The sequence below is a fragment of the Tupaia chinensis genome, unplaced genomic scaffold (assembly GCF_000334495.1).
Source record: "Tupaia chinensis unplaced genomic scaffold, TupChi_1.0 Scaffold000226_1, whole genome shotgun sequence".
NCBI lineage: Eukaryota > Metazoa > Chordata > Mammalia > Scandentia > Tupaiidae > Tupaia > Tupaia belangeri.
The window spans coordinates 5,150,059-5,176,043 of record NW_006159701.1 but is presented as its reverse complement, the minus strand read 5'-3'; the positions used below and the strand labels follow the sequence as shown (position 1 = coordinate 5,176,043).

Below are 25,985 nucleotides of genomic sequence, written 5' to 3'. Positions count from 1 at the left end.
CCAAAAAATACTAAGGCCAGCAGGTAGCATGGTGGTTAAGGTGCTGGACTTCTACATGGCTGACCATAGTTCAAGTCCCAGATCTAGCGGCTTGCTTTCTCACTTTCCTGCCGTGTTTCTCTCTTTCTCGCTGTCTCTCTATGGTGAATGCACATGCCGTATAGCAAATTTTTAAAATACATAATACTGGGACCAACGGATGGCATAGCAGTTATGTCACTGGACTCCCACATGGCCAACTGCAGTTTGAGACCCAGGCCTGGTGGCTTGAAGATCATGCTGGTTGTATGTACGTGCATGCTCTTATATCTCAGGAAGAGAATGAAGAAGTAATTTACAGTATGGCCATCCTCCGTGGGAGATGATTTTTCAGTTTATCCCCTTCCCCCCATCTCTCTTCAGTGAGTGTGTGTGACCTCTGACAAAATTTAAAAAATAGGGGACCAGCAGGTGGCATGGTGGTTAAGGCACTGGCCTACCGCGGTTCGAGTCCTGGACCTGGTGGCTTGCTTTCTCACTCCCCCACCTCCCTATATCTCTCTCTGGTCAAATTAAAACAAATGAGTGGATAAATACTAAATAAATAATTATTTAAAAAAATAAATAAAATTTCAAAAACAAAATAGAGATATCATTAAGCCAATGATATTTTTTTCTTTTTTTTTAAGAGAGAGATTTTTGTTATAGGGTGCAAGCGCTCGCCAGAAGACATAGAAAAGGAGAGACAGAAACCAAGTAATCATCCCCCAGTGGGGAGGGCCACGTTGTAATCTCTTCTCCTTCAGTCTCCCTTCAGGATCTTGGGCACACAGGCACACATGCTCTGTGTGAGTTTTAAGCTGTGGAGTCTGGAAATTGAACCGCGGTTGATTACGTGGGAGTCCAGCGACATAACTATTATGCCATTTGCTGGCCCCAAAGATAAATATGTTTTTAAAAAGTCAATACAAATCAGAAAATCTCAGAACTGTAATTTCATATCGAAGAACTAAAACTTTAGTGACACCGTGTGGCTACTTTGGTTATGGCATCTAAATGATTTAACACTACACAGTGAAATTCTAGTTTATATTAATTACTTAATTAATACTCCATTCATTCATTCATTAGTAAAATAAGATTCCTGATCTCAGGGAACATGTAGACTGGAAGGGGAGACAAAATTAAATTTATAAAATATCAGTAGCAGATAGCTACATCATTATAATAAGTAAACTGCTATAAAGAAGCAACACCAGGCATTAAACAGTGATGATCTAGGCTAGGGAAGGGGAGTATCAGGGAAGGGCTCCTTGGGAAGTACATATTTAAGCTGAGATATACAGAGTACAGCAGAGGGACCAGCAGTTGGCATAATGGATATGGCGCTGGACTCCCATGTAGTCAACCACAGTTCGAGTCCCGGACCCGGTGGCTTAAACTCACACCAGGCGCATGTGGGTGAGTGCCCAGGATCCCGAGAGGAGAATGGAGGAGAAGGGATTGCGGCTGGAGGAGGGAGGTCCGCGTGGCCCTCCCCCTATGGGGGGGGGGGTGATTTCTCACCTTCTGTCTCTCTGTCTCTCTCTGTCTTTCTGGCGAGTGCATGCGCCCTATAGTTAAAAAAATAATTTTTTTTAAAGTACAGTAGAATTAGATAAGCAGATTGTATGGGGTACAGGAGAGAATTTTCCAGGCAAAAGGAACAACATATGTAAGAGTAAAAGGAGCTTGGCATATTCTATAATCCTTATATGTCTTGAACATAGGAGTGAGAGTCACATTTTGGAAGGATGAGTATAACAACAGGCCTTACAGATCACGTAAGGACCTGAACTTTATCTTTACAGCCCTGGAGGCCCAGCCATGGTGGTGCAGTGATGGCATGCTACTCTGTGACAGTCATATGGAAGAGTGGACTCTGGCTCCTGGATGGTACGCAGCAGACATGCATGTGTGCCCATGATCCTTACTGGTTGAGGCTGAATCATGGAGGGATCTTGGCATGACGGGGGATCATGGCATGAAGAATCTTTTGGGGGTAATGACCTGTGTCTCTGTTTCTTTTGTGGAATAAATAAATAACTTTTAAAAAATCTCTGGAAGGACCCAGCAGATGGCATGGTGGTTAAGGTGTTGGACTCCCACATGGCCAACCGTGGTTTGAATTCCAGACTTGGTGGCTTGAAAATCACACAGTGTGTGTATGCATGCATACCTAAAACCCCAGGAGGAGAATGGAGGAGAAGGGACTGCAGCATGGCCATCCCCCTGGAGGATGATTTCTCACTTTCCCTTTCTCTTTCTCTGTCTGGTGAGTATAATTGCCCTATGCCCTATGGCAAACACACACACACACACACACACACACACACACACACATACACACACACACACTAAAAATAAATAAACTAAAAATAAAGATTCCTTGAAAAATTTTAAGTAAAAAAATGACATGATCAGACTTAGGTTTCTTAAAGAATGCAGTGTGAACAGTGAGTTGGAAAAGGTAGGGGATTGAGAATGGGAATAAGGATACGAGTTAGATAGCAATATACAATATAGTCTCTTTTTTATATGAATTATCTGAAAGTACATACATATATTTATTTGAAAGAATTCAAGCACAGTACAAAGTACAAAGAAAACAATGAAAAATAAAAAACACTCAAAATTTGAGCCAGCCAGCGATGTGGTGGTTAGGTAGCTAGATCTTACATGGCCACGTGCACAGTTGGAGTCCTGAACCTCATAGCTTGAAAAACATGCTGGGCACGGGTGTGTGTGTGTGTGTGTGTGTGTGTGTGTGTGTGCATGCCCAAAAGTTCGAAGAGAAGGAAGAAGAAATTGCAGCATGGCCACTCCCCCACCCCCTCCAGGGAGTGTTTTCTCACTTCCCCTCTCTCTCTCTCTCTCTCTCTCTCTCTCTCTCTCTCTCCAGTGGGTGTATGTGCCCTATAGCAACTTAAAAATAATGTTGCTTACTATTGGATCACTGGGAAAATCATGATGCATGATTTTTGCATAGAAAAACTTTGAAAAAAAAGTCATGGCTTTCCCAATAATCTAATAGAAGTAATCCTCTTGGTTCAACTGGAGAACATTTTTCCAGATCTCAGAGATTCAAACTTGACTTTACTCAAACAATTATACTTTTTTTAAAAGAATATTTTTATTTATTATTATTATTTTCCAGTTTGATCAGAGAGAGAGTGAGAAAGCAAGCTACCAGGTTTGGGACTCGAACTGTGGTTGGCCATGTGGGAGTCCAGCACTTTTAACCACCACACCATCTGCTGGTCTCCCAAAGAGTTATACTTTTTTTTTTTTTTGAGAGTTTTTTTTTTTTTTTTTTTTCATACGGGCACTGGTTGAGCCCGGGCTTTTGCTATAGGGCACGTGTGCTGGCCAGAAAGAGAGAGACAGAGAGACAGAAAGCGAGAAATCATCCCCAGGGGGGATGGCCACACCACAATCCTTTCTTCTCCATTCTCTTCTTAGGATCTGGGGCACACATGTACATACGCTCAGCATGAATTTAAGCCACCGGGTCTGGGACTTGAACCACATTCGACTACCTTGGAGTCCAGCAACATAGTCATTACACTAACTGCTGGTCCCAAACAATTATACTTTTAAAACATTTCCTGCTAGCAACAAGATCACCTGAGAAAACTTATAAAATATAAACCAAAGCACAAAATAAATACTATTTACCTAAGCACTAACTCAACTACTTAAGGCTTTGTCTTTTGATCTCCTTAACACAATTATTTGATTGAGTCAGCCATACAGGAATAATTTAGTGAAATAAACTCAGTAAAACTAGCTAAAATTATTTGTACATTAAATTGTTATTTTAATACATGTAATGTAATAACTTATTTGAGAAGTGACTCCTTCTATTAAAACTGACTGCCTTAATGGGAGAAATTATATCTTACTTTAATTTTTATCTTATCCATTGGTGAGGCATGATGTCTGGGACCAGGACTCAAACTGCAGTTGACCAGGTGAGAGTCTAGTACCTTAACCACTACACCACCAGCTGGCCCCAGACATTTGTATTTTAACAAGTCCTGCCAGTGATTTTGATGCAAGCTAAAGTTTAAAAACCACTGCTATAGATTATTAACTCATTTAATGCTCAACCCACAGAAGCTCTATTATTATCCCCATTTTATATGTAAAGAACTAAGGTAAAAGAGGTAGGTTATTTGTTCAAGATCACACAGGTAACAAGGGACAGAACTGGGATTCACTTCAGACTGACTCCAGAATTCAAGTTGTCAACTATATTGTGCTGTCCCTCAATGATGGACACACAAAAATGTTGCTAATTGTATGGATGAAGAAGAATGAATGAGCACTGTTTGGTCTGCCAATACTGACCTTCTCTCCCTTTCAATCTGTCCACATACTCAAGGCCTTCAAAGTCCTAGGAGTTTTCTCTCCAAGATTTCCATCCTGGGTATAGGTAGGCCCTTCTTTTCTACACTTCCCATGCACATGATCAGTATCTTTCTTTTGGCATGCACCAATTTCTAATGAATATTATGCTGACTTATACTTGTGATAGGGTGATGTTCAAAATATATTTATTTATAAAAATATCAAACTTATATGGAAAAAAAAAACAACAACAACAACAACATTCTTTAAAGGCCAGTATGACACAGGTATTGACCAGGCAGGAAGAATGCCAACTCAGTCCTTGAACTGAGTTCCTGGATTAAATTAAACCCTTATACCAGGTGTTAATTTATTAGTTGCTGGATTTTGGAACAGTCTAGGGAGACTGGTGGAGTGAAAGAGAGAATATTGGGAGTGGGGTTACACAGGGTCTTAGAAAAGAAACTATTTACCACTCAATACAGAAATATTGCAATATTTTAACAGGCCGGTGTGTAATAGCTGATCATCAGCCCGGCACGTGAATAGCTCTCATCTTCTGCCCTGATCTATAAACTCTTCCCCTTATCTGTTTTGTTTTTATATCCTTCAGACCCCCAGATCAGTGTTGAATAAATCATAATACATGTTCAGTGAAAAGAGAAATGTGTAAATGTATTAAACAATCCAATGTAAGACTTACCTCAAGATATCTTAAAAGAATAGAAATTGAGAAGCAGTAAAAATAAGACACAGAAACAGTGGGGAAAACAGTGGTAGAAATTTCATCTGTGTAAGTCTTGTCTCCTCACTTAGGACTAGAGCCTCCATTTTTTCACACCTTCCATGGCTGTCTTAAGCAACATAAAAGATGAGCCTAACACAGTTAAACATTTAAGCTGTTTTTCTTAAAAAGTTCAAGGTATAATACCAGCACATAAACCAATTACCAAAGTGACTAAGATAGAATAAAAGCTGATTATTCAAGTCCGTTTTCCTTTCATATCTTCAAATTGAACCACTACTATTTTAAACATGTTCAATGTACTAAATGCCAGATTCTTGTCTCCCCTGTCCCACATCCTGTGGATCTCTTCCAGTGACTTCAGAGGAAATTATGTGGTCAAAAAGATATGAGTATCTAAAAGAGAAAAATGAGGGTTTCATTTCTAATTGATGTAAAGGAGACATCAGTGGGACAATGAAGACATTAAAGGAAACTGGTTTATAAATGCAAATATAGGCACTAGTATACTGCTAAATACAATAACAAAACAGAAGTCTAGACTTCCTTTTTTTTTAAGAAAAGACAAATCTTTGATCCTGGTGTTAATTTAAAAAACATTCTTACGTATCTCTTTTCCAAAGCATCAAAACAACCTTGAATCCTGTCAGAAAAATAAAAGTTTGATGTCAATTTGGGCCAGATGCAAAGTCAAAAAATTTTTCAAATGCAGAATTAGTTTACGATTTTTTGCTTTGAAGTACATTAAATGCATAACCATTTCATCTTTCCCATTTAATCATTTTTTTAAAAAAACTTCCAGTATATCTTAGTACATTGATAAACTTCTATAAATAATAGGTAATCAATTTCTAAAATAATTATTTAATTTTTATTATTATTATAATTTTTTTAAATTTGACCAGAGAGAGACAGAGACAGAGGCAAGCTGCCAGGTCTGGGACTTGAACTGTGGTCAACCATGTGGATGTCTAGCACCTTAACCACCATGCCACCTGCCAGCCCTAGAAAACAATTTTGAGGTAGGAAGCCACTATTTTTGACTCCCATAGTGTCTAGTACATTGACATACATATGATGAATAATCAAATTTTGATTGACATTTGTTATCTTTATAAAAGTCCATTTTCAGAACCAGTAGATGGCATAATGATTATGTCACTGGACTCCCACATAGCTGAACACTGTTCAAGTCCCAGATCCAGCAGCTTGTAACTCATGGACCCTTGTGCTTGCATGGCCAAATCTTGAGAGGAGACTAGAGGAGAAGGGACTGTGGCATGGCCATCCCCTGGGGGGGGATTTCTCACTCTGTCTCTCTAGTGAGCACACACACACTATAGCAAAAATCTCTCTCTCAAAAAAGGAAGTCCATTTTCTTTTAAAACAAAATGGAATCAATCTCTTTTTTTTCTTCAGAGTTTTGCTATAGGGTATATGTGCTCCCCAGAGAGACAGAGACAGAGACAGAAAGCAAGAAATCACTCCCTAGAGGGGATGGCCACACCACAGTTCCTTCTCCTCCAGTCTCCTCTGGGGATTTTGGGCTTGCATGCACATGCACCTGGTGTGAGTTTCAGGCTGCTGGGTTCGGGACTCAAACCATGGTCAACTATGTGAGAGTCCAGCAACGTAACCATTAAGCCATCTGCTGGTCCCACTAAGTCAATATCTTAAAATAATATTGAATAATCATTATAAATAGTTAGGAAATACTTTTTTATAGTCCAACCTTTATATTTTGTTCACTTAAACATACTTACACAGTTTGTATAGTTCCAGGCTCTGTTTTAAGAGTTAGTTTTTTTGTTTGTTTGTTTGTTTTTTAGATTTATGCCATAAGGGCCTGTGTATTCATCAGAAAGGGAAAGTGAGAAATCGACCTCCAGGGGGATGGGCATGTCACAATTTCTTCTTTTCTATTCTCCTCTTGGGATTTTGGGAACATATGCTCACATGCCTGGCATGATTTTCAAGCTGCTCGGTCTGGGACTCAAACTGCAACTGGCCATGTGGGAGTCCAGCACCTTAACCACCACACCACCTGCTAGACCCTTTAAGAGCTTTTACCTTTTTTATTTTTTAATTTTTAATTTTTTTTTTTTTTGGAGAGGTTTTCTCTATAGGGCGCGTGCGCTCGCCAGACAGACATAAAGAGACATAGAGACAGAAAGCGAGAAATCACCCCCAGGGGGAATGGTCACGCCGCAATCTCTTCTCCTCCATTCTCCTCTCGGGATCTTTGGGCATGCACGCACACACGCCTGGCATGAGTTTTAAGCCACCGGGTCCAGGACGCAAACTGTGGTCGACTATGTGGGAGTCCAGTGACATAGCCATTATGCTAACTGCTGGTTCCCTTATTTTTTGCTTTTTTAAAAATAATTATTTTATTTAACTTTATTTATTTATTTATTTTTTAATTTGACCAGAGAGAGGAAGAGAAAGGGAGAAAGTAAGAGAACAAGTCGCCAGGTCTGGGACTTGAACTGCAGTCAGCCATGTGGGAGTCCAGCATCTTTAACCACCACAACACCTACCAGCCCCACTTTAAGAGCTTTTAAAAAGTGACTCATTAACTCTCATAGAACATCCCATAAGTTAGGTGCTAATATTCTCCCTGTTTAGATAAAAGCAGTGAATACAGAGAAGTTAAGTAACTTGCCCCAAGTGGCACAGTAGGCAATGGCAGAGTCAGATCTGGAATCCACTAAGCTGATCCTAGAGTCTTTTCTCTTCCTCCTTTCTCATAATCCTTTATTATTGATTAGAAAATTATAGATTTACTGAGGGACCAGCAGGTGGCATGGTGGTTGAGGCATTGGACTTTCACATGGCTGACCACAGTTTAAGTCCCAGATCTGGTAGCTTGTGTTCCCACTTTCCCTCTCTCTCTCTCTCTCTCTCTGGTGAGCACATGTATACTATGGCAAATGGAAAAATAATAACAATGATAAATAAAAATAAATCTTTTTAATTAAAAAAAGAAAATTATAGATTTACTTTTTTTTTTTTTTTTTTTTTTTAGATTTTTGCCTGGGGTTGGGTGAGGAGGGAAGAGACAGACACAATGAGAAATCACCCAGGATGATATCTCCATTCTTTTCCTCCAATCTCCTCCTGGGATCTTAGGCATGCATAGCACACGGGCTCTGCATGATTTTGAAGCCACCAGGTCCGGGACTTGAATGCACCGTGGCTGGCCATGTGGGAGTCCAGCACCTTTAACCACCACACCACCTGCCAGCCCTAGATTTACTTCTTATTAGAATTTAGACCTGCAAAACTTGGCATAAGAAAACTGAACTTATTAGAAATAATAACCACAAAGAAAACTCAACAATGGCAAAAGTTAAAATCAGTAGTCTGATAGAAATGATTTAATAATTTCTAGTAATCTGCATAAAACAAGCTGATTGTAGAGAAAACAATTTATTGGTGACCACTACATGTTGGCTGGCACTCTGTCCCAAGTTATCTTCACTCTGAGATCCAAGTAGCCACTAATGGACTTGATAATCTGAGACTCAGTGAGTAATGAAGATTGGAGGTTTGTGCAGCTCATGATTCTAGTGGCTGGAAAGTCCAAAAGGAGGGAGCCAGCCAACAGAATCAGGAAAGTCAGCAGGTGGTGCAAATGAAGAGAGTCTGACCTGTGGGCAGTCATTTTGCATAACAAGGAAATAACTTTTAAAAAAGAAAGGAAAATAGGCCAGCAGGTGGCATGGAGGCTAAGGCACAGGATCCCACATGGCCAACAACATACTTCAAGTACCAGACCCAGTGTCTTGGAAATCAAGCCAGGTGCACATGTGTGCATACCCAAAATCCCAAGAAGAGAATGGAGGAAAAGAGACTGTGTTATGGTCATCTCCTATCACCCCTAGGAGATGATTTCTCACTTTCTCTATCTCCCTCTCTCTCCCTCCCTCCCTCCCTCTCTCTCTCTCTCTCTCTAGCATATGCAAGCAAAAACTAAAGGAAAAAAGAGAAAAAAGAAATGGCGTTCAGAAAATGATGTTACCAAATAAAGTCTTATGGGTAATTTCATGCATGACCAAAATAATGTTGGTCAACTTCTGTGGAATTTCAGTTACTTACCACTTGATAATATGCAGTGACCCAGGACACTTTTTGTCTTCTCGGAGGATTTTTATACTGAGATCTATAAAAACAGAAACAGCCTATTTTAATGGCTACTATACTGAAATTATTCATGCTAAATAATTTATTTTAATTATATAACTTATTTAGTTTTATAGTTTATATAAATATTTGAATCTTTAAATATCTACTTTAAAAATAAATCCAATATTGATAATTAGCTTAGTCTCAATTTTGATTATAGTTTAGCAGTCTTCCCCTTCTACAATGTAGCACAACTAAACTGGTTGCAAAATCATTTTATGTCACTTTGCTTCTGTTGACTTCAAGAAATCAGAAGGTAGTATTAACACCATCTCAGATGACCAATTTAAGACATATACCTCAATGTTAGTCATTTCTTGTTATTTCTGTCTCAGTAGAGAAAACAAAGAATAAAAAAATTTTCACATGGCTTATTCTCAAATAATTATTTCCACCTGAAATTCAACTACCTTTCTATATTTAGAGAGGACAGGAAGAGCATAGTAAAAGAATTTTACTTCAGATAGTCCATGATTAATCACTGATGCATGTGTGATCTTGCATGAATCACTTCACCTTTTTATATTGTTTTCCTATCCTGAAATAGATGTTATATTTACATCTATTGAGGGATATGAAAATTATTATATAATGGTATAACATTGAAAGAGTATCAAAAGACAATGACAGGGACCAGCAGTTGGCGTAATGGCTATGTTGCTGGACTCCCATGTGGTCGACTTCGGTTCGAGTTCTAGACTGGGTGGCTTAAATTCACACCGGGCGCATGTGCATGCGTGCCCACCCAAGATCCCAAGAGGAGAATGGAGAAGGGATTGTGGCATGGCCATCCCCCCGGGGGATGATTTCTGTCTTTCTGTCTCTCCGTCTCTGTCTTTCTGGCGAGTGCATGCGCCCTATAGCAAAACCCTCACAAAAAAAAAAAAAAAAGACAATGACATATGGGTATTGAGCATTTTAAAGATATGTATTACTTTAAGGATAAACATTGAGAGGGAGGCATATAACTTCCACTGTAACTGTCACAATAATTAAAGCTACAAGGTATGATATTACCCCCACGCTTCAGGGTAGTGATTGGCACACAATAAGTGCTTACTTACCCAAAACATGTATTTTAAACTCTACTTTCCAAACAGAGGGGAAGTTGCAACTATATGCTACATATAAACATTAGATATTACAAAGTTATATCCCATAGACCAAAAGAGGTCATAATACAAATGAGGTTGTCATGATTGAAAATATTATGTTTATGTATTTATAGCACACATGCATTTCACTGATACACAGAGAATCAAATGATTGATTGCTTAAAATTAAATTGGAATGCAGCCAAGGTATATCATTACATACAGCCATGAGAATTTTAAAATTATATTCTGAAAACTAGCATCTTACAAAGAAAACTGTAGCTCTCTATATTTATTTTCCTAATGATAGCTCCCACTTTAGTGACAAATCAACAAGATTCATAATCTAGCTTTTTAAATAAATAGTAAGATTTAGAAAAATTAGAGTCCCAGATAACATTTTTCTTAATATAAGAGATGAAAAAGAACCAGAAAACAGCTTGTAATGTAAGGTTTTTAAAGATAATAGAGAAATGTAAGAGCACAAGAAACAAAAGGAGTAGAAGTAAGAAAGTTAGGGACCAGCAGGTGGCATGGAAATTAAGGTGCTGGATCCCACATGGCTTACTCCACAGCTTGAGTCCCAGAACACAGGTCGCTTGAAGATCATGCCAGGTGTGTGTTGAGTGCATGCTCAGGATCTAGAGAGGAGGATGGAGGAGAAGGTACTATAGCGTGACCATCCTCCAGGGGGTGATTTCTCACTTTCTCTCTCTCTCTCCCCGTGTCTCTCTCTCTCTCTCCCCGTGTCTCTGGTGAGAGCATGCACCACAAAAACTAAGTTTAATTGAGGCACAAAATAGTATCAATCAACAACATTCAAATGGATTTTGATCTGGCCATTGCTTTTATAGATATAGCTTAGAATTACTGGGCTTGCCCAGACAGATTTCTTTTTTCCTCAATCTGTCATTTGGTATCTAGCCAGCAACTAATGGTTCCTATAAGTAAAACCACTAAACATAGTGAAATTAAAATGGAAAATGGACTAGCAAATTGGTCTTGAAGAATAGGCCTGTAAGTTGGAATCTGTACACTCTGTAAGAAACAAAAGATTTCCTCCTGCTAAATAGAGAAAAGGGCTACAACAGCCAGAGTAACCATTCAGTTAAACTTTACCATTCAAATGGCGTTCTCCATATGAGCTCTCTGGAAACAGACCCCTCAGATATGTTATACATGAGATGGACGTAGCAAACAGTTTCTTCACCATTATCAGTGACTGTTCCTCATTAGTGATTTGAGATGGGAAAACCGTTTCCTAGGGGGAGTGGGACAAAAAAAAATTAGTATTCTTTAATAAGTCAACCCATCACAATATTATCACAGAATAGAAAGATTTTCAAATTTCAAATTTAATACCTTTACATGTAATCAAAAGGAAGTAGGGTTTAAATACTGTATTAAATTTTATCTTCACAGGGAAGGAAAAGACAGAGATAGTCACCCAAGTAATTCCAGACTAAAACAATTTATTTCACAATGATCTCTGAATTTAAAGCAAAATTACAATTTTACTATGATTATACAATTTACTTCCCTCTCACACACTCTTCAGATTCTACTGCAATCTGGCTTTTATCTCCCTCTATTATACATTGTTCTCTACAAAGTCACCAAGTACATCCTATCATTGACTTCCCCTTCTTCCTAATGTGGAACTTTTCTGCAGCATATGACACTGTTGCCCACACATTCACTCTTTTCTCCCTCAGGCTGCCCTAATGCTATTTTGGCTTTTTCCTTTCCCTGTATATATCAGTCTCTTTTGCTTTTTCCAGTTTTTCTGTCCTTTAAATGTTGGTTCCCTCAGGAGTCTGTCTTCAGCCCTTTCCTCTTTCCATTATCTCATCTAGTCTCGCAGCTCCAGCTCCAGCCTAGGCAGAGAGGAGAGGACTTCAGGTTACTATTTTTTTTTTTTAGTTCCACTTCCATATTTCTACTTTCTGAACATCTGCACTTTGAGCACTTTGTAGATTCCCTTGAATCCAGTTTATCTCTACCACCCCTGGATAAAACCTGATCCTGGGACCAGCAGATGGTGTAATGATTATGTCAATGGACTCCTATGTAATCGACCATGGTTCGAGTCCCAGACCCAGCAGCTTAAAACTCATGCCAGGCACGTGAGCATGCATGCCCAAAATTCCAAGAGGAAAATGGAGGAGAGGAATTGTGGCATGGCAATCCCCCCTAGGGGGTGATTTCTCACTTTCTGTCTCTCTCTCTGTCTCTCTTTTAAAAAATATCTCTCTTTAAAATAAAAGAAAAAAAGCCACCTATCTCAAGTTTCATTCTCAAACAAATCAACAATATCCATTCCAGTCACCCAGGCTAGAAACAATTTTATCTTTGTCTTCTCTCCCTCCTTCATACTCCATATCCAATTGCTAAATTCTATTAATTCTAAGGATTCTCAAATCTGTTTCTCCTGTCCTTTCTGTCACTACCTTGGCTGAGGACACATTCATTTTTCTTTCTTATCACTGCAATAGCGCTTGATCTCCCTGTCAACAGTTCTTTTCATTCCGTCTTCTATATTGCCATCAGAATTAACTTTAAAAGTACAAATCAGGCCCAGTCTCTGTCGCACAGTCGTAAATACTGAACTGCAATGTTGTAAGTCACATGACCAACCACAGGTTTGGGTTCCCATCTAGTTGACTGAAACAAACTGGGTGTCAATGGGTAGAGTCTCTTTGGAAAACTGCTCAGCAGTATCTAACAAAGTTTAATATACAAATATCTTATGATCCACATTCCACATATAGGTACACAGCAACATATATGTTTATATATATTCACTAAATGCCATGTATTAGAATATACATAATAGTATTTGTAATAGCCCCAAGCTGGAAACTACTCAAATGCTCACCAATAGTAGAATGGGTAAACAAATTGTGGCATATTCCTCCAATGACATACTATAAAGCAAGAAGAACAGATGACCTAAAACTAGACTTAATAACATGTAATGCTGAGCAAAAGAAACCATGTATGACCCAGCTATGGTGGTAGTAGGTAGCAGAGGCACTGCTATACAATGCTGGAGACCACACGGAAAGCTCTGGGTTTGTGTTCTAGGTCTGCCAGGCAGAATCATGAGTGGCCTGTGATCCTGGGTTCAAGGCAGGGGATATGAAGACTCTGTTGAGGGTGCCTCTCCTCTTGCTCTCTTTCTCTCTCCCTCTCATGAAGGACATAAATACACTTGAAAGAAAGAAGAAGAGAAGAGAAGAGAAGAGAAGAGAAGAGAAGAGAAGAGAAGAGAAGAGAAGAGAAGAGAAGAGAAGAGAAGAGAAGAGAAGAGAAGAGAAGAGAAGAGAAGAGAAGAGAAGAGAAGAGAAGAGAAGAGAAGAGAAGAGAAGAGAAGAGAAGAGAAGAGAAGAGAAGAGAAGAGAAGAGAAGAGAAGAGAAGAGAAGAGAAGAGAAGAGAGAAAGGAACTAGGCCAGCCCTGAAGCACAGCAGTTAATCACTGTCAAGAGGGAGCCAACTTGTGAGGTTTAAATCCCAGCTCTGGTGGCTCCAAAAACACTCCAGGCAGATAAAGGCACACCCAGGATCTTTGATGGGATGGTGATATGGAGGAGAAAAATTTGTGACATGACCAAGCCCCATGGGAGGTTTCTCTTGCTCTCTCTCTCTCTCTCTCTCACTCACTCACACATCCTCTGGCTGTGTGAAAAGAAAGAAGATAAAATGAGTACTACAGTATGACTTCATTCATATAAAATATAAATGTAGGTGAAACTACTCTATGCTGTTAGAAGTCAGATGGCTGTTTCTCTTGATGGAGAAACAGGGAGAGTGACTAGAAAACGCATGATATGGGCTGTTAGTACTATTTTGTTTCTTGATCTGGTTTATGGTTGTAAGAATGTGATCACTTAGTTGTATACCTATAATACATGCATTTAAAAAACATTTGTCAGGGACCAGCAAGTGGCATGGTGCTTAAAGCGCTGGACACTCCCATATGGCCAACCACGGTTTGAGTCTTGGACCTTGTGGCTGCTTTCTTTCTCTCTCTCTTTCTCTCTCTCATCAAATTAAAATAATGAATGAATAAATAAAATTAAATAAATAATTCTTTTTAAAAAACTTGTCAGAGGTGCATGCACTCACCTGAAACACACAGAGAGAAACAAGGAAAGTAAGAAAACACCCCCCCCTTCATAGGGCATAGTCACCCTACAATCAATCCGCTCTCCTCCTTTTCTCCCTCCTGTTGGGATTTGGGAATGCATACACAAGTACACAGTATGTTTTACAAGCATTCAGTTCTGGAACTTGAACCATGTGATCAGCCATGTGGAATCCAACTACCTTAACCACCAGACCACAGGCTAGCCCAGTATAATATATGCATTTTATGAACATGTATTTTCAGTAAAAATTTTAAGTGTCAGCTGGTCAGTAAGTTTGGGAAATGATGTCTTATGCAACTCTTTTGGCTAAAAATGCTCTTATTTCCATTCCCAAATTATGAAAATCTTAGTTCAAATATTTATTTAATCTGATCATATTCTAGGTACTGTTTAAGGATATGAGATACAATAGTGAGCAAAATAGATATAGACCCTCTTCCTTATGGAGCTTACATTCAAGTATCACCTCTGATTTAATGTTTCCTCAGTTTCCTCAAGCAAAATAATTACCCCCATTCCATTCCACTCCTAGTTTAGATCACAAGGATGACATCAGCAAAGTGAAGTGGTTAAGAGTAATCACTCTGGAATCAAATAATCAGGTACAAATCCTTGTTCTGCTACTAACTAGTTGTGTGATCTTGGGCAAGGGTCAGTAGGTTTTTTCAGTAAAGAGTCAGAATAGTAAATATTTTAGACTTTGTGGCCAATTTACCATTGTAGTATGAAAAAATACCAAAGTGGTTGCACTATGTTCCAACTAAAGTTTATGTACAAGAACTGGTGATAGTTCTTGATCTTGTTAACCTCGCTGTACCTCAATTCTTAAATCTGTATAATATAGGTAGTAGTATTATCTACTTTATTAGACTGCTGTGAGAATTTAATGAGTTAATGTCTAAAGTGCTTAGAACAGTGCCTAGTTCAGGGGCTGGCAGGTGGTATGATGGTTAAGGGTGCTGGACTCCCATATGACCAACCACAGTTCAAGTCCTGGACCTGGCAGCTTGCTTTCTCACTTTCTCTCTCTTTCTGTTCCTCTCTGGTCAAATTAAATAAACAAAGCTAAATAAAAATATTATTTTTAAAAAATAAATAAATAAACTATAGTGCCTGGTTCAACTGTTTACTGTTTTTTGTCTATGGTTTCACTTGTTACAATAAGAGTATATTGCTTCAGCAATTTGTAAAACATCAAAATAAAGAAAATCAAATGTGAAATAAAGGGAATACCTGTGCCTTTGTGGAATTTACAATCCAGCCAAAGAAAAGAGAAGAAACTTGGAAATAAAAGAAGAGTGCCCTAGTCCATTCTGTTGCTAGTAAAATATCCAAGTCTGGTTAATTCAAGAGAATAAAGGTTTATTTAGCTCTGGATACAGAGATGCAAGGTCCAAGACCACATCTGATGTGGGTCTTCTGGCTGTGTTACAACATGGTGGAGGGCAGGAATGTTTTTTGTGTTTTTTGCTCTTCTTTTTTTTTTTTTTTTTTTTTTTTTTTTTTTTTTTTGCATTAGGGCACATGAGGTCACTAGAGAGAGATAAATAGAGAGGAAAAAAAGTGAGAAATCATCCACCAGTGGGGATGGCTATGCTGCAATCCCTTCTCCTCCATTCTTCTCTCAGGATTTTGGGCATACATACCCAGCATGTTTTTCAGGCTGCCCAGATCCAGGACTTGAACCACACAGTTGGCCATATGAGATCCAGTTGCCTTAACAACACCACCACCAGCTGGCCCTCTTTCTTTCTTCATCAGATTAAGGTTGAGATCATTGCCTGGGCAGATCAGATCTAAATTTCTTTTTTAGCTCTGCACAATATTTTAAAGTTGGAAGGACCTTAGAAATAATCTAACACAAAGCACTATTTCACAAGTGCCAAAACAAAACCTAGAAAAGTGATTGTGTTAAATCTCAGAGCACATGATTGTGTTAGATTTCAGAGCACATGACCGAACTCTAAGTCTCTGATTACCTTACTTATTCAAAGGGTATTTTTTACTATACAACACAATTTCAACTATTGAAATTTTATTAATTCCATTATTTAAAGATAGGTACTACATAAAAACATGCCTTTAGGTGAAAAAGAACTTCTAAAAGCTTTTCTATAGCTATAGATCTGGTCCTAGAATGTCTGTAGGATATTCTTAGTATGCTTTTGTTATATAAGAATGTTTCTTCTTATATATTATTATTATTAATAAAAATTAAACGAAAAAAGAATGCTCTTTCTTTGGTACACAACATAGTAGCAGTGATTGTCATTTCATCCCTTTTGTCACACTGCATTATATTATATTCAGTTGTTCAAATTGTATATAACAACATTATTACTCTTGTATGTATGGTGTGTTGAGTATATATGTGTATAAAATTTTTCTGAAAAATGCTTTTGAATCTATAGATCCCCCCAAATTAAAGTTCTTTTAGGTAATTGAGTAACAACTGTTATGGCATGCACATAGTAATTTATTGAAACTACAAAATTTAGAGCCAATCCTTAAATAACTCATTTGTAAAATTAAACAACCTGCAAGTATAGACTTTCACTTTAAATATAGAATCGAAAAGACCATGTGTAGTAATGAAAATCATGGCTGAAAAGGTCTCTTAAGTTTTGTTATGTTTCTATACTCCAGAAATCTTTTTTCTCAGCTCAGCTGGTCTAATACTTTAAGAGTTATTACTCATATTTTTATAAATCTCTAACACATGAAAATGCTAAAATTTGATCATAGAAGATATTATTAAAGTAGTTTGCTAATGCCATAAGTGATGTTTGACAGTTCAGTTGTCAAGTTCTGTGACCTTGGGCAAGTTACTTTACTTCTCTGAGCTTCAGTTTCCTTCTTATTGCAAGATTTTATGGATATAATAACATAAAGCCCTTGGCAGAGTGCCTGGCATATGGTGAGTGCTGAATAAATGTAGGCTTCTGTAATTATCATTCTTATCATTTTTAGTATTAAACAGCAAAATCATATAGTCACTTAATGTTTACGGGGAGACATAGCTCATACAGTTCAAATGATAAAGATATGTTTGCACCAGGTCAATTTGTTAATTTTACAGTGAGAAAAATAACTGCCAAGCTGATTGAAATTCATATACCCAGCTCAGCACTTTTCCCCCTAGGAAAAGCACACTTCGGAAACCAAATGAAATCAGGAGTCCATTTGGTGAGTATATTGAATTCAAGCCAGAAAGATGACTGCTTTCTTTCTGCCCTAATTCTCCTTCAACTTTAATCTTTTCTACTTCTGCTACAGCTTAATATTCCTAAAACAATTATTTTACTCTCTTTTCTAATCAAAACCTGACTTTCTATTAACAATAGAATAAAGCAAAAATTCCTTAGCCTGGCTTTTAAGTTCTACATTAATTTGTCCCCATAGTTCCTATCCAATTTTATTTTCTTCTTCTATCTAACATGATGAGCCCTTCACTCCAGTAAGGATGGATTTTTTGTTATTCTCTGAAACATACTGTACTTATTTCTTACTCTGAGTTATCTGCTAGGTTTTCCTCATAGAATTCTCTCTCCTCTATCCAAATCTGTTCATTACTCAAGGTACACCTTAAGTCCTACTTCCTTTGTGAGGAATATACAAGCCATTCTAGTCCACACTCAGTCTCTAAATTCCTATCATTTGTATTGCCTATTACTTTCCACATATATATAAGTCATATACTGCTTTGTATACTGGCTTGATTCAATACAAATGTAAATCTTATTTCCCTAATCAGATGATAAACTTCTGGAAAAAGAAGATCACTTTTTATTTATATATGTATTTTTAGAGGTTTTTGCTATAGGGTGCGTGTGCTCGCCAGACAGACAGAGACAGAGAGACAGAAAGCGAGAAATCACCCCCCGGGGGGATGGCCCCGCCGCAATCCCTTCTCCTCCATTCTCCTCTTGGGATCTTGGGCACGCATGCACACACGCTGGCGTGAGTTTAAGCCACCGGGTCCGGGACGCAAACCGCGGTTGACTACATGGGAGTCCAGCGACATAGCCATTATGCTAACTACTGGTCCCACGAAGATCACTTTTTGTATTTTCTCAGAGAATAACAGTTTTACACATATATTACAGGTTGGGCATCTCCAATCTGAAAACTTGAAATCCAAAAGACCTCAAAAACTGAAACTTTTTGAGCACTGACATGATGCTGCAAGTGGAAAATTCCACACCTGACCTCACATGACAGATTATAGTCAAAACATTGCAATACAAAAAGACTTTATAAAGTTATTTTCAGACTATATAGCTAAGATGTGTATAAAACATAAAAGGATTTTATGTTAGACTTAGGTCTTATCCCCAAGATATCTCATTATGTATATGTAAATATTCCAATATCCAAAATCTGAAATGTTTCTCTTTTGAAGCATTTTGGATAAGGAGTACACAACCTGTGTGTAATATTGAGTCTCAAGAATAAATGAGCGATGCATTAATGAATGTCATAGGACATGCTAAAACTGCCTGGTTGAATCCAGCAAGGTTGCCCGGCCCAGGTATGCTCCTCCAGAGTGCTAGCATCTAAGTTTCTCACAGAACTTTCTGCCTCAATTATTTTATTTTATTTTATTTTATTTTTATTAAGAATTATTTATTTATTTATTCTTTCATTAGAGAGAGACACAGAGAAAGGGAAAATGAGAAAGCAAGCCACCAGGTCCAGGACTTGAACCAGGGTTAGCCATATGGGAGTGTCTAGTGCCTTAACCACCACACCAACCCGCTGACCCCTCCCCTTCAATTCTTATAATTACTTCAACCGGTGTAGCACAAGTTTACTCATTACTTTGGGAAGTAAATATCTAACAAGGAACCTTTATCTTTAAATATTTCTCTGTTTCTGATTTCTTTTATTCTTGATGATCTAAATATATAGACATGAGGGACCAGCAGTTGGCATAATGGCTATGTCACTGGACTTCCATGTAGCCGACTGCAGTTCAAGTCCTGGACCTGGTGGCTTAAACTCACACTGGGTGCATGTGCATGCATGCCCAAGATCCCGAGAGGAGAATGGAGGAGAAGGAATTGAGGCATGGCCATCCCCCCTGGGGGGTGATTTCTCGCTTTCTGTCTCTCTGTCTCTCTCTGTCTTTCTGGTGAGCGCACACACCCTATAGCAAAAACCTTCCCCAAAAATAATAAATAAATAAATAAATAGACATGAAACAAGCACCCAGTAAGTAATTTTGTAGGAATTTATTTAATTTTCTGAATATTCTCAGTCCATTAGGCAGCTAAAATGTAGACATACTCTCTCAGAATATTATGTGCCAATTAACTGATGAAACTGCTGTTTTAAAAAAGCTCCAAAGATTAAAGTCATGATTCTGAACCAACTCACTAAATGGTCATTGATTTTCTTTTAATTCTTAACAAGTACCTTATATGCCTTTCGTATTCTGATGGAGTGAGAAAGCTGAGCAGTGGCCATTGTAGGGCTGTATCAGGATTCTTTTAACAATTCTAACCTGTTAAACAAAAAACAATTAGAGACCTTGCCTAATGTAATACTTTTTATCTTACTGAAATTTTACCAAAAAAAACAAATCAAGGGCAGATAGGTATAAACAGTTTTCCAGGTTGTTCTGTTTAAAGAGAAATTCACCAAGCTCAATTTTGAAGAAGCAAAAGAAGAATGGATACTAAAAATAGTTGTCAGGTCTTATCTAAACCATAATACAATCTGAGTTGGAGAAATCCTTACTGAGAATTTTCCAGAGGAGAACTATATTATTAGAATCTGGCCACATTCTCTGGGAATTAACCTTAATCTCCATTACCAATTTTCTATAAATTTGTCATAAAATCTCTATATTAATTTTTCTACCATTGAGTGTGAATGTTAAGATGGTTTACTTGGGGGCCCAGCAGTTGACATAATGGTTATGTCGCTGGACTACCACATAGTCAACCACAGTTCAAGTCCCAGACCAAGACTTAAAACTCACATTGGGTGCGTGGGCATGTGTGCATGCCCAAGATCCGGAAAGGAGAATGGAGGAGATGGGACTGTGGCATGGCCATCTCCCCGGGGGATGATTTCTCTCGTTCTGTCTCTCTGTCTTTCTCTGGTGAGCACACATGCCCTATAGCAAAAATCTCTCTTAAAAAAAAAGATGGTTTACTTTTTCACAAGCATGTGTAGTGGAGAAAAAATAAATTGTATATCAACTTAAATTCAATAATATATCTTACTCGCCCTTGTTATTCTCTCATAGTGCCACAGTGCCCTGTAGATAGCAGGGACTTGAGAACTTTTTTTTTTTAAGACCAGTTTGTTTTCCTACCCCAGTCTTAGCCTCCCAGCTGGAACTATAGGTACATGACCACTTCTTTTCTAGCAGAGTCTCACTATGTTGCCTAGGCCATCTTTGAGCTCACCATCCTTCTGTCTCAGCATTCCCCAGTGATTGAAATAATAGATATACACCACCAGGCTCAGACTTTAGGCTGGACTGAGAATTGAACCTCGGCCTTCCACATAGTCCTAGTTGGCAGAGCTCAATATCATAGTAGCACCCACCACCAGGGAACTACTTTTTTTAATTGCCAGAGGGTACATGTGCTTGTTGGAGATAGAAAAACTGTCAGAGAAAGAGAGGCCAAGTTGTGATCCCTTCTCCATTTCTCCTTCCTGTTGGGATTTTAGGCACCTACACACACATTCCTGCAGGTTTCTCAAGCTGACTGGGATTTCAGTCATGGTTGGCCATATGGGATCTGTTCCCTTAACTGCTAGCCTATGAAGTCAGCCCTCATAGAAACCTCAAGAACATTTCTTAAACTAACTCAATGCGTAATTTATTTGCATATTCAACTCAAAAGGTAATGTTTATACTTCATGCCCACTAGAATGGCTATTCAAAAAACAAAAAGTGTTTGTGAGGATGTGAAGAAATCAAAAGTCTTGGGAACCAAAAGTCGGCGTAATGGCTATGTCGCTGGACTCCCACGTAGTCGACCACGATTCGCGTCCCGGACCCGGCGGCTTAAAACCCACGCCGGGCGCGTGTGCGTGCGTGCCCAAGATCCTGAGAGGAGAATGGAGGAGAAGGGATTGCGGCGTGGCCATCCCCTCTGGGGGATGATTGCTCGCTTTCTGTCTCTCTGTCTCTGTCTGTCTGGCGAATGCACGCGCCCTATAGTGAAAAACCTCTCAAAAAAAAAAAAAAAGTCTTGTGCATTGCTGTAGGGAATGTTAAATGATATAGCTATTATGGAAAATAGTAAAACAGTTCCTCAAAAAGTTAAGCAGAATTATATTATCCAACAGTTTAACTTCTAGACATATGCCAAAAGAACTGAGAGCCAGGATTAAACAATATACTTGTACATTAATGTTCATAGCAGCACTATTAACAAAAGGCACTGTAAGGTTACTCAATTTTTTTCAAGGATGAAATGTGAATGTACCTTGAAAACATTATGTTAAATGAAAAGAAAAAGCTAGACACAAAAGGACAAATATTGTATGATTCCACTTATATAGGTACCTACAGTAGGAATATTAACAGAGACAGAAAGTACAATAGAAGTACAAAGCACTAGAGGTTAGAAGGAATTGGGGTGTTTAATGGGTACAGAGTTACTGTTCAAGATGATAAAAAGGTTTTAGAACTCAACAGTGGTATGGTTGCACAACACTGTGGATGTGCTCAGTACCTATGAATTGTACACTGAGAATGGTTGAGACTTTTTTTTTAAGAGATTTTTGCTGCAGGGCATATACACTCACTAGTGAGGCAGAGAGAAAGAAAGTGAGAAATCACTCGCTGGGTCAGGGGGAGATGGCCACTCTGCAATCCCTTCTCCTCCATCCTCTTCTCGGGATCTTGCACACACACAAACACACACACACGCCTGGCATGAGTTTCAAGTTGCCAGGTCAGGGACTCAAACTGCAGTCCAGCAACGTACCCATTACACCATCTGCTGGTTCCATCACAATTTTTTTTTAAAAGTTCATGTTTAAAAAACATCTAGTTTTCATCTCTTTGCTTCACTAACAAAAATAAAAAATATTTTTTCTCTTCTCTTTGAAAACTTTAATGTCAATTTAGGTTTCTTTCATAGGGTTTCATGAAGTTCTGCTCAAAATACTTAAAAATAACCTATTTAAAGAAATCCCATTCCAAATCACCCAGGATAGCATCATCACCATGACCTTTTTTTGTATGTTGATTAATGCAAGAGTCTGGAAGATTTTGAATTAGAAGAAAGAATTATTTGAGGACACTTCCACAAGGTGGTGATGGAGATTATTTAATTTCTCTCAAACTCTTCAGAGCACCACTAGGGGACACTCTTTCACAATGTTTTACGTGAGACTGAACACCTACATTCTGTTTAAAGATTTCAAGGTATCTTTTGTTGACTTCAGAGTATAACCTTCAAATCTGACTCAACACATCAGTTGCCTCCTTTACATTTAAAAAAATAAAATGGGGGGAAAGGCAATTTTTAGAGTTTAAGCTCTAGGTCAACCCAATTAAACCATTGCAGACTATTTTCTACTAGGACAGTGGATTAGTCTTAGTGACAATAAATAAGAATCATAATTATTTTTATCATTGGTAGGTTTTTCTTTTTTCTTTCTTTCTTTCTTTTTTTTTCTTTGTATGATCATAAGACATTCTGATAGTATTTCTGGAAAATCAATCCCTGGAAATAGCATCAGTCAATTAGAACACAATGCATTATTACTACAGTCATACTTTTAGAAGGTATAGATGACCTAGATTATATTGATGACTGTCACTGAAAACTCTGAGACCAGGGCTCCTGCTTCTGAGAAAGAATTTATAATAGTCACTATTAGTATTTGGTGAGTTCCTTAAGAATGAACATAGGGTCAGCTGATGGCATAGCAGTTAGGTCACTGGACTCTCAGATGGAGAATCATGGTTCAAGACCTGGAACTGGTGGCTTAAACATCACACTGGGCATGTGTGTGTGCGCATGCCCAAGATCCCTGGAGAAGAATGAACATATATAAGTAAATAAATTTTATACATACATATGCACGTATAAAATGTATCTGAGGGGGAACAGCAGGTGGCATGGTGGTTAAGAGTTCTGGACTCCCACAAGGTCAACCACAGTTCAAGTCCTGGATCTGGCAACTTGCTTTCTCACTTTCTTTCTCTCTCTCACTCTGTCCCTCTCTGGTCAAATTTAAATAAATAAGGTAAGTTAAATAAATTCTTTTTTAAAAAATGTATATGAGAAAAATAACCAATAATACAAAGAGAAGAGGTTTTGGACTTAAGGAACCTTGGTTCAAATTATGACTCAACTACTTAGCAGCCATGTGACTCTGGTCAAATTATTTAATCTCTTTGGACTTTAATTTCCTTTTGTAAAATGGAAGTAATAAATCTAATTTTGGGGGGTTCTTTCAGTACTTATCTGAGCATGTTTTTGTCTGGTGAGGTAGCATAGTTCAGTGGGTAAACACAGGGACTCTTTTGGAACCAAACTGCCTAGGATCAAAATTTAATCTGCAATTCACTATCCAAATGACCTTAGGTAAGTTGTGTCCTTCGGTTTCTGTATTTATAAAATAGAGATAATAATAGTACCTACTTTATATGATTGTTTCAAGGATTAGTCATTATTTGTAAAGCACTTAGGACACCCTCTGACACAAACTTCTTTATACATAATGAAGCATGTTAAAAACCCTCATATTTGTGGGACCAGCAGTTGGCATAATAGCTATGTTGCTGGACTCCCATATAGTCGACTGCGGTTTGAGTCCCGGACCCAGTGGTTTAAACTTATGCAGGGCGCATGTGTGTGCATGCCCAAGATCCCAAGAGGAGAATGAAGGAGAAGGGATTGCGAGGTGGCATGGTGGTTAAGAGTTCTGGACTCCCACAAGGTCAACCACAGTTCAAGTCCTGGATCTGGCAACTTGCTTTCTCACTTTCTTTCTCTCTCTCACTCTGTCCCTCTCTGGTCAAATTTAAATAAATAAGGTAAGTTAAATAAATTCTTTTTTAAAAAATGTATATGAGAAAAATAACCAATAATACAAAGAGAAGAGGTTTTGGACTTAAGGAACCTTGGTTCAAATTATGACTCAACTACTTAGCAGCCATGTGACTCTGGTCAAATTATTTAATCTCTTTGGACTTTAATTTCCTTTTGTAAAATGGAAGTAATAAATCTAATTTTGGGGGGTTCTTTCAGTACTTATCTGAGCATGTTTTTGTCTGGTGAGGTAGCATAGTTCAGTGGGTAAACACAGGGACTCTTTTGGAACCAAACTGCCTAGGATCAAAATTTAATCTGCAATTCACTATCCAAATGACCTTAGGTAAGTTGTGTCCTTCGGTTTCTGTATTTATAAAATAGAGATAATAATAGTACCTACTTTATATGATTGTTTCAAGGATTAGTCATTATTTGTAAAGCACTTAGGACACCCTCTGACACAAACTTCTTTATACATAATGAAGCATGTTAAAAACCCTCATATTTGTGGGACCAGCAGTTGGCATAATAGCTATGTTGCTGGACTCCCATATAGTCGACTGCGGTTTGAGTCCCGGACCCAGTGGTTTAAACTCATGCAGGGCGCATGTGTGTGCATGCCCAAGATCCCAAGAGGAGAATGAAGGAGAAGGGATTGCGGCATGGCCATCCTCCCTTGGGGGGGTGATTTCTCACTTTCTGTCTCTCTGTCTCTTTCTGGCGAGTGCATGTGCCCTATAGCAAAAGCCTCTCAAAAAAAAAAAACAAAAAAAAAAACTTTTATTTGTGCTACTTCCTGGTTTTCCTCTAGCTTCCCCGTTGTTCCTTCTCACTGTATTCTTCTGACTTTTCCTTGCCCACTTCTCCCCTGACATCTTGAAGTTCTCCAGGGTTCTATCCTGGGAGCTTTTTTTAAACTTCTCAACCTACACTCCCATTGTTTTAACTACTATTTATATTCCAATAATTCTTCTATGTTTATCCCCAGTCCAAGTCTCTCTTAGTTGCTGATCTGTACCTCTAACTGTTCACAATACAATTCCACTCTGATGTTTTCAACACATTCAAATGTGAATTCCTTTCCCCCAAAATCTGCTTTTGTTCCTTAGCTCAGTGAATGACATCATCAAATACCTAGTTGCTCAAGCTAAAATCTGTGACTCAACCCTGATCCCTTCCTCATCTCCATATCCAGTCATCTTAATATTTCTCAAATGTGTCCACTCCTTACTTTATCCACGTTATTGTCATCTCTGTTTTAGATCCAACTAGCCTCATCTTTTGCCTGGATTGTAGCAACCACCAATTTGCCTGTTGCCAGTCTGTTCTTTAGACTGCAGGCAGGGTTTTTTTTCATTATAAATTTAATTATGTAATTTCCCAGATTTAAATATTCCAATGGTTCTCTACTGCCCTCAG

At 38.3% G+C, this 25,985-nt stretch overlaps 1 protein-coding gene across 1 annotated transcript in view; it reads right to left on the bottom strand.

The window, feature by feature from the left end:
• The window catches only part of HORMAD2 (HORMA domain containing 2), a 131,796-nt gene that overhangs the window by 58,959 nt on the left and 46,852 nt on the right, over window positions 1–25,985 (bottom strand). The window contains exons 5-8 of the mRNA XM_006147915.3: window positions 19,969–20,056; window positions 11,518–11,659; window positions 9,218–9,281; window positions 5,723–5,759 (exon numbers count right to left, since the gene is read on the bottom strand). Of these exons, the coding sequence (XP_006147977.1) occupies window positions 5,723–5,759; window positions 9,218–9,281; window positions 11,518–11,659; window positions 19,969–20,019 (294 nt within the window). The 5' untranslated portion in view covers window positions 20,020–20,056. The remainder of the gene's footprint in view (window positions 1–5,722; window positions 5,760–9,217; window positions 9,282–11,517; window positions 11,660–19,968; window positions 20,057–25,985) is intronic.